This window comes from Prunus mume, linkage group LG2, assembly GCF_029339155.1.
Source record: "Prunus mume cultivar Tortuosa linkage group LG2, ASM2933915v1, whole genome shotgun sequence".
Taxonomy (NCBI): Eukaryota; Viridiplantae; Streptophyta; class Magnoliopsida; order Rosales; family Rosaceae; genus Prunus; species Prunus mume.
Genome location: NC_142699.1, coordinates 46175782 through 46186024, shown reverse-complemented (window position 1 = coordinate 46186024; position 10243 = coordinate 46175782). Strand labels below are relative to the sequence as shown.

The following is a 10243-nucleotide window of genomic DNA, read 5'->3' as shown; positions in this document are numbered from 1 at the left end:
ATTAAGAAAGAGCCCCCCAATAGCAAGTCTAAGATGCCCATTTTTGTAATGAGTCAAAAGTCAAAGATCAAAGTCAACGATCAAGTCAAAGTCAACATGTTTGACTAGTGCAATTGACCAAGTCAAATTAGTAAGACTATAATAGTGATTTAAAAGTTAAATCATAACTCATAATTAAGAGTTAATTGTGGAATTAACTTTGAATAAGAAATTGGATTGGGCTTTAAATACGATTTAAAGGAAAATGCAAAATACCCAAAAGCCCATTGGGCCCATGGACAAGTGTTGTATGACAACACAAAATCCACAAGACCCTAGTGAGCCCATGCTTCACCTTGGCATTCCATTCTTGTGATTTGATGTGTATGTCAGACATCCTCCCTCTCATCTTCCTTAGCTAAAAATCCGTCCAACATAGAGGAAGTCTAGCATCTAAGTCTTATAGGTTGATTGCTCTTCATCTCTAGTCCATTTTGGTGTGGTGAGATAGAGGGCTTCACTCTTGGAGTCTTGGGTTGAGGAGCTTGTAAGAAGAAGAAGAAGAAAAGAAGACCTTTTTCCAACAATGGTGTGCATTCTTGGCTTGTCCAAGAAATAGTCTTCAAGGGTAAAATCTTATCCTTTCTCTCTTTACTATTTTGTGCTCAAAGAAATTAGATCATAAGATACTTAAGTTAAAATGAAAAAGGCTTAGCTCAACTAGAATAAGCATAATCATCTACCATTATTAATGTTTATATATTATATGTTGTGGCTAAATTCGTTTCCAAGAAAAGATATATAAGTTTCCTTCACTGCCTTCACCCATGAGTTTCTTTTTACCTTTCATCACAAGTGCCTCGTACACTTGGTCATCTTCAATTGGGTCAGTTTCCTCCAAATTGCACATCTCCTCAATAATGGGCTTATTGAGTAGGGGAGAGGGGCTGGAATAAGCTTGATGGCTTGAGTTCCCCGAATCCTCCAATATCGTCGATGTACACTTCCATGATGCTGCCGATATGTTTAGCAAAAATTTGGTTAACGAGCCTTTGGTATGTTGCTTCCGCGTTCTTCTGGCCGAACGACATGACATTGTAGCAAGATACAAAACCCTCGTCGTCGGATTCTACTTCCGATTCCAAACCCCTTACCTTCCGAATGGGTGACTTGCTTCCCAAAACCCTCATCCGTGATCTCTCAACCTTGCATTGATCCTGATTAGAGACCTCTACCTTTCAACCTCCTTGTCGTTAAGCTGATGGCGACAATCGAGTAAACCTTTTTCGACGCGCGATTGATCCTTGGGTGCCGAAACTACTAATCGCTTGGAGGGTGCAGGCGTTGCCTTTGCTACCTTCTTACCCTTCTTCTTACGATTAGGAGTCTGCAGGCTCTGGGAAGATTGAGTGGTTTGGATATTTTGCGTATGTTGTTGATTGAGCAACTGATGGGTTTCGTATACTTTGGACGAGAGAAGGTTGTTATGTTCTTGGAGTTTAGCCATGTCCTTCCGAAGGGAAGTGATTTGGGCCAGAAGCTCTGCCTCATGTGAGTTGCATAATGGGTGAATTGCGAATAGAGTACTCGGGGCAGCGGGGCTAGCTCCACTCGCCTACCGAACGGTAATCCGTCTTCCGACAAGAACGTTGGTACTGAAGTGATCCCCATGTGTTCTGGAGAAAATGGGTCGATTTTGTTCGTTTCCATAGACGGCACCAAACTGCTGACGCTCAAAAATGGTTCGCAGCTTTTGAGGCCAACTTAGTGATGTTAGGCCTTGTATGCCTTTGGGCCTTGGTAGAGCACGTGATCTGTAAAATAACACACGCTTGGTAAGTCTTTAGGCACCAGTGTGGTACCGGCCGAAGGCTCTCCGATGTTTAAGTAAGTCGGAGTTGGTAAGATTAAACAGCGATGATCAATAGGCGATGCCATAAGTTCTGATGACCTCCATTTTGGGGAATTGTACTCCTTTTATAAGCCTTGGGAGGTGTGCTAGTTGAGTAGATTTTCGATGTGAGAATGTAGACATTGATTGTGGGCTTGCCACGTGTCCTGGAGAATGAGGTGGCCCTAATCGATGAATCAGTAGGCCAGGTGCCGAGGGCTACCATGGTCAGGCTCAATCCTGTCCACATGTCTGGTTCTCATAGGTTGTTCATTTTGATATAAACAGGTTTAAAGAGGAAGGTGGACCTTTTCGAAATCGGCGAAGCTCACATTCCATCATAATATTTCAAACCATCCATCTCCAATCTTGGATTGGGATTCAAAAGGCAGCCTCTGGAGTGTCCCAATCTACCACATTTCATGCAAAAGTCTTTTAAGCCTTCATAACCCAGCCGAATTTTCCTTCGCACATTAACTTGACAAGGCATAGATAAACTGGGGGGAAGAGGTCTTGATGCATCAATGTCAATGCACATTCTTAAAAATCCTCTAAAACCCACTTCTTCAACGATTTCGACTTCCAAAACAGAGCCAATCCATGTGCCCAGTTTTCTTGCATTTCCCAATGAGCACAAACTTCTTGGGAGACACAAAATAAAACTTATAAGACACAATATTATTGTCCAATTTAAGTAGGTAAGTTCTAGTAAACATCGGACAAGACATTTCTCCAATGTAATTTGGCGAATCTTAGTACATATCGAACAAGACCGTAGTCCAATTTAATTAAAATTTTCCAATTCAATTCGAGGACATAGATTCAGATCTCACTACCTGGATACTAGTTAATGTATGGAGTCTATGCAGCATTAATATTGTTTGGTCGTTACACATATTTTGACTTTAAATTCAGCAAATTCCATCACCGTATGACCACTGTCCATTTCCCCTTTTATAGTAAGCTCTTCATTCCAGTCCAAACTCCAAAGTGGACAAAATGATTTCCGTGGTCTGCATCATGAATGTACAAAAGCAAAAGATGATTGAAACCACCCTGGACACTTTTGACCCCAGAAAAAAGCATTTCTCAAATTATTTACTCTTTTGCCTACCGAGTTCTTACTAAAAACCTCTAGACTGCTGATTTCGAGCTCTAAAAATCTACTACTCAAGCATTGTCATGAGAATATGAAGTATGAACACATATATGTCATGTGTACGAGTTAGGAATAGGATTGCAATTTACAAATACTGAACTCAATTTTGTAATAAGGGCTTATAGCTCAAATAGTTAAAAGTATTTATTCATATACCTGAGGTTTTTGGTTGATTCCCTCTCCCCAATACCATATGTATTAAAAAAATAAAAAATAAAGAGAAGAAAAAAACCCAGTTTTGTAAAGTAGGTTGGAGCTATCCGAGTGACACAAATGAACAATGTCAAAAATTTAAAACTGAATTGGAGGACCAAAATAAAACTATCGTATAAGTTAAGAGATCATTAGAATTAAAAAAAACCCCAACCTTTAATTGTCCCCAACTGATAAATTGGAGATTGGGTTTAAAATGACTAGAGTAGTGGCTTATGTGAGGAGGCTTACGGTTTGCCTTTTTTTTTTCCTCCTTACATATATATATTTTCCCTAAAATTCATTGAACATTGATATTAACAGAGGATTTAATAGTAATCAAATGGGGGCAAATCCCAAATCCAACATCTCCAATCATCATGTCTTTTTCTCTATGCAGCAGCTTTTGGGTTCTGGATATAACACCACCCACAAATGAATCATGATGCCATCCATTGGCAAATTATTTATCAACACTCTGGATAATAAAAGTATGCCCCTCACATTGGATCATTTTGCTCTCTCTCTCTCTCTCTCTCTCTCTCTCTAAACAGACATACAAATTTTTTTTTTTTAGGAAAAAAAAAGAGAGAGATATATATACAACTAAAATTAGGATTCAGTTGAGGATTTTCTTTGAAAAAAAAAATACCAATTGCACAGTACTATTATGAGCTCCAACTATAGTAATTAATAATATCTAAAGTAATTATGAGCTCCAACTATAGTAATTAATAACATGTAAAGTAATTAATAATTTAATAATATCAAAAGGTTTTTGGTAGGGTTGAGTGATGCATATATATATTAACCTGAAAGCATGAGGCATGCTAGAAGAGGTATGCTTTGATCCTCTATGATTCATGTGTCACAAAGGCAGGCCAGGCATGTTTAAACATATTAATGCTCTAACTATCCTCCATGCTAACAATCATAGATATTAGCAAGTAACCATGATGACTGACCAGCGTTTAGGTAGATAGATACTTTTCTATTCTATGCCCTAGAAAGCAAGGGTATTTTATTTTTATTTTTATTTTACAAGAAATAGTCTAAATTAATCCAATTTATAGGGAGGGAGACTCAAACTCGGATAAAATACGACGAATTTACTGCCTTGACCAATTGTGCTAACTAGTCTGCTTAAAAAGCAAGTAGTTCGAGAAAAGTTGTTTGCGCAAAAGTTGTTAAGGGCACTTTGGTAATTGCAACAAAAAGCAACAATGACTTTGCCTTTGAATTTTGAAACTCTCTCTCTTGCTCTGTTTTTATTCTCTGTGTGAAAATGAAGAGGAATCGCGCATGCCAAGTGCCAAAGAAAAAGAAGGGGGGTTGGGTTGTAAATTGTAATAAATAAAGAATGGAGAAAAAGAAAAGAAGCACATTGCCAACCCCATCCCCATCTTTGAGTCAGAAGTTGCAGCAAAAGGCTCCTCGTTCCTCTCAACCCAAATGAAACTTCCTCCTCCTCTTTCTTCACCTCTCTTCTCATCACACTCATACTTCACCTGGATTTGTTCATGCAAGATCCAAAGAAGTCACAAGCAAGGTACGCAAAACTAACACACACACACACACTCACTCCACTCTCTCTCTGTGTTCAATTATATATATTTACTTTACACAATATATATATATATATGGATATATCCCATCATTCTATACACTTGCATATATGGAACAATTCAATATTGAGTTCAGAATATATATATATATATATATATATATGTGTGTGTGTGTGTGTGTGTGTGTTGATGCAAAAAAGTGGGTTAAATTGCTCCTTTTATTTATATCAACCGGCCGCTAAGTTTGAGATTATTAAAGCCAGCTAAGATTATGCTGTGACAGGCTTTCCTGTAAGTTTGAGATCATTGTCAAGCTTAAGAACACCTTCTCTTATGAAATTCCAGTCTTCTCTTGGAAATGTGGTAACAAAAAAAACAAAAACAAAAAAGGAGCGAGAAAAAAAGAAGAAGAGAGAAAGGCTCAGTACTGCTTTGAATTTTAGGCCCAGTAGATGATTTGCCTAGGACTTAGGCCTTGTTGGGTTTGGGCTGTACTAATTCAAAACCCAATAACTTGCCAGGAGCCCACAATGGTGTGGTGTTCAAAACAAAACCCCTTAAAGGATGATTGTGCAATCATCCTTTTTGTCATTAGGAGGTGTTTGGTTCGTTGAAATGAATTCTTCCATGTCTTTCTCTATGGGGTCGAAAATGGAAAATTTATTTCCCATTTTGATATGTATTTATTTTATTTCACATGTTCAGTTTGTGGAGGTATTGTAAACAAAATTTGTTTACTTTTTCAATTATATCTAGAAATATGCAAAAAAGAAAACGTTAAGGAGTATGACCATAAGTAATGCTTTGATAGACTTCATACTATTAATTGTTAATAGTGGCAAATTGGTTATATAACGATATAACTGCAGACGTGGATTAAGCCAATTGGCGAAAGTAGTGAGTCTGTCCTCCTTACGCCCACACGTTTGAATCTTCCCTCTCATAATAGTTGAGTACATTCATCATGCTTGACCCGCCAGGTAAATTCGTAATGCTTAGAGAGTCTAAGATTTGACCTTTGAAATTTTAAGACTTTTACTTGGCCCATGTACTTATCTGTTACGACAAATAAGTGACTCCCCTGGTTCAATTCGTTAAATCTATAAACATATTTATACAATCAATGCTCGCTGAATATGTCAAAGATAAGTAGGTTTCAACCTTCAATCCAAACTTAGCAATTTCATCTTTGAAAAAAACCCCAAACTTAGCAAATGGGCAGTTGTCTTCGACAACATTAGAATTAAATTGGGTATAAATAAAATTAAGTAGTCTGCAAGAGGAAATTAGAATCCAAGTTCAACCAATCTTCTTCAAAATATGTACATCACATTGGCTCCATTTGTGCGTAATTATTATCCTTATGATTTCTTGAAGCATGTAATAGAAAAGCAGAAGCAGAGCCATGACGTCATTATTGTTGACATGCACTTGTTTTTGCTTAGGAATAATAAGCCTTGGTATCAAAGAGCAAGAGAGATGGGCGTGGGCAGTCTATGGAGAAGCATCAACAATAACAATTCAAAGTCCACACAAGTTCCAGCAGCAAATTCCACGCTATGGAAAACCCTTGTCAATGCCAAAAGCAGTCCCGGCGCAAACCCTAATAATTTTCCTGCACCAAATTCCACCTCCAATTCCAATTCCAATAATGTTAGGCACAAACTGAGAAAATGTACCTCTCTAAAGGTTGCCACGTCATTTACAAGGGTGTGTCTTTGTGCACCAATATCTTCCTACAATGAGGTTTTTAGGGCTGAGCTTCCCCCAAGAAGAAGCAACAGCTACCCAAGAATGGGGTCCTATTCCAAGCCATTGGGCACAACAACTACTTCTAGTGCCAGCATTGCGCAAGCACGGCTTAGCACTGATCATCCAGGAATTAGAAGAGTGTTTCGGGGAAAGTCGCTGACCGACGACGTTTTGATGAGAAGGTTTGTGGTGGAAGAAGAAGCAATGATGCAGGTTAGGAGGAGAAATCAAATGGAAGTCATAAGGAGAAGAAGTGTGATGAGGAGGAAGAGGCTTGGGCCTAGTCCTCTTTGTAGAATGGTTTTGGCTGAGGAGGATTAATTAATTTTCAGCTTTTCCCTAAAATAATTTTCAGCTTTCCTCTCTCTGGTATATCTTTCCCAGAAAATTAAATATTTTTTGATGGTGTAGCATTATTGGTTGGTGTACAAGTTTTATGGGAAATATTATGGTCTCTAAATTCTAAATGCTAACGAATGATTCAATTTTTGTTGTTGTATATAATTATATATATGCAACTGATCGACACAAGGGTGGACTATTGCCATTTTTCGTACGAGACACATTCCATTTCAGAGTGTCATTTTTGTGTATTTTTTTTTTTAAAAAAAACTGTAACTGAATGAAATATATTATGTGGGAATTTTGTTTTTAAAAAAGTTAATACAGATCCAAATTCGCATTAAGGAGTTGGGTTTAATCCTTAAATTTGGTGACTTTGATCCAAGTTATTTTGCTCTTTTGTCACATATAATTACATTCTTTTTTTAATATTATCTGATGTAATCTTTTTAGTTTTTAATTTATAAAATCATTTTTTGTTCCAATAATGCCCCTTATGACTTGAATCGTCCTATCTTTACCATAACTAATACGTCGTATTGGTACATATGAATTATCTATTGTATAGTTATAACATGAGCTACCTAATCAACATGTATCTCATTCTACTTTGGTACAATATATAACTCATCCATGGTATAGGTACAATATGAATCAGCTACCTATTCGGCAGGTATAACGAGATACACATGTGCTACTGGTATAATATGACTCATCCCCAGCCCTAGGTATATATTTTATATAGGTATTTTTATGGGTAGAAAACACTTGTCATAGGAATGATATGAAAATGCCTTGTAGGTGTTTATGACGACCCTTTTCTCATGATAGGCTTTTGAGCCTTGTGGTTGGAAAAATCGTAACTTTTTCGATCATGGCATGTGTTTCACTTGTTTTTGGCTTTTTGGGTACTTTTTTCCAAGTTCAAGTCTTTCTTCTGAGAGCAATTCTTGCAAGGATATTTTTTCACGTTTTAAGCTTACAACGGTAATGCTACCTAGGCAACAGGTAGGTGGTTTCCACCAGGTTCCTATAATTTGTATACTAAAAAAAAAAACTCTCCATTACTCTGATGCAAGAAATTTGTAGAGCTTGGGAATGAGCATGATTGTAGGAGTTGTCATGATTGCTGGGATGTGTTGCTTTGTTTTCCTTTTTATTTAATGGTACTGGAAGTAAATATGTTAAAAATGAAAGACATATCAATTGCTTATTTGTCTACACGCTAGCTTGAAGAATTTCTATTGAGAAGTTAATATTGATGTCATGCATCCATTATATCTTAACAAAATTGGACCTACATCGAAGAAGTCCTTCTGTTTTTTACATTAAGTATAATTATTTTTGTACTTGTAGATTAGATCATCCATAATTGATTAACTGCTTTCTACGACGAGTCCCTTCAATATAGAAAGCAGTTAATAAAAACATATATTTATTCCGCGAAATATCTTAATTGGTTAAGAATTTTTACCGCTATATCAAATCATTCAGTCTCTTCAAATATCGCTTAAAATGGTAACATTTTGCAAAGAGACATAAATTTACTTTTTATTATTAACTTCCACCTACTTGACAGTTGGAACATAGACAAAGGTTGTAGAAACCCCAGCTGATAGCTAACTTACGGCCACATCAAAGAAAATCATTGGTTTGCTTAAAAGCCACTCTAAAACAAATATATATATATATAAAAACTTACAAAGCAAGGATAGTGGTTATCTAATCTGTATCTCACTTATGCCTTTTCAGGCGAGTTAGGTTGTTCTATGACACTGCTAATGTCAACTCCATACAAACGTAATATGATCCATCACTTGTTTTTTCCTCATCTTCGCCAACCACCATATATACTTTTAATTATCTGCTTCAATTTTCTCTTCTGTAATCATGTCATTAAACGAATTTTTATTACACTCTATTTACCATCTGACAACGACCACAATTTAATCTTGACCGTCAGACTTTATTTTTATTGAAAAAGTAGAGATTGACTCAAGTATACATGTGTGGCACCTCTTTTTGTAATTAAGAAAAGTGTTAAAGTGCAGTAACTATTTTTAACTACTTGAGTTACAAGCTCCTTTCATTGATTATGTTTTAAGCTATAACTCGAGCTTAATTAGAGCATTCACAATGATGCTCTCTATTTCGTAGCTAAAATTTGGCTAAGAATATAAGAAAGCTATTTTAGGAGCTCTCTAAAATTTTTTAACTCCAATCATACTCTCTAATTTGGAGAGTCATAAATGCTATAACTCTTTTTTTATTGGTCAATTTCTATTAAAAAATAAAATAAAAAATAATTAGCATTAAATCAAGGTTTGAAATACTCATTAAATAAAGCAACATTAAATTATAGGGAGCCAGTAGGAATCCCTTCTCTCTCCTCAGATTTAGGCGCTCATAGATGACTCCCTATTTTAGGAGGTGGATGAGGAGCGTGATTAAAGTTGCATTTTTACTATGCCTCCTTAAAATTTGTCTAAGGAGGTGATTTAGGGAGCCTATTGTGGATGCTCTTAAGGAGAAATTTTTGTACATGACTGTACCACCACCATGTTAAAAGGGAAACCAACTTATGAAAAATTGACTTAAAATTCTTATTTTCATTAGTAAACATTCCAGACATATTATGCACTATCCTCCATATCTTTATTTGCATTCTTATTAGGCTTCAACAAATTTTTCAGTTGACTTGCACCCAATTTGATATAATTCTCCTGTTTATATGTTAAGACATAAGTACTTTCATTGATTAGTATGTCGACACACATGTCAATAGGTTTTTCTTAATTTTATTTTTAAATTATGTTATTTTTACATGTATATAGAATTTTTTAGACACGAAGTCTTATTATTATTATTTTTTCAATTATTATATTTAATTTTTTTTTAATACGTATTTGTCTCTTTAAAATGAAGTAGATGTGTTTTAACATAATTTGTTAAATAAGAGCAGTTTTGAGTTATTTGATGAATAAGCAAGTATGGTTCTATGGTAGCTTAACTATTTCACCCTTTTACTGATGAAAAGTCAGCGCACCAAACATTAGCTGAAGTGGCTGGCCTCATTCATTTATAGCATCTTGACACTTTATGCTTCACCATCTCAGGTTTGTTGAACAATATAGTTGTCCTAGGTAACCAAATTAATTTATACACTTAGAATATTCTTTTGGTTATTTATTATTTAATTTAGACGAATAAATATAATATTGCTCTCTTGATCTTGTTAAGAAGGGGATGTGGGAAACTCACACACACGGATACTATAGAGACTTGAACCTGAAACCATACTTAGGAGCGCACCAAAGACCTGTCAACTGTGCCAACCCAACTAACGCCTTGTATTTTCATGTT

General features: G+C 35.9%; 1 protein-coding gene across 2 annotated transcripts; it reads left to right on the top strand.

Moving 5' to 3' along the window:
* The first annotated feature begins 4513 nt into the window (after positions 1-4513).
* LOC103322365 (Serine/Threonine-kinase) lies at positions 4514-7121 on the top strand. 2 transcript variants are annotated; one of them, XM_089044704.1, is made up of 2 exons: positions 4514-4774; positions 6232-7121. In XM_089044704.1, exons 1-2 carry the CDS (start codon positions 4674-4676, stop codon positions 6857-6859), a joined length of 729 nt encoding a protein of 242 aa, XP_088900830.1. In that variant the 5' UTR covers positions 4514-4673; the 3' UTR covers positions 6860-7121. The 2 variants fall into 2 exon arrangements, with proteins under 2 accessions (XP_088900830.1, XP_008222495.2); XM_008224273.3 differs by having other exon boundaries at positions 4529-4770.
* Positions 7122-10243: the final 3122 nt, after the last annotated feature.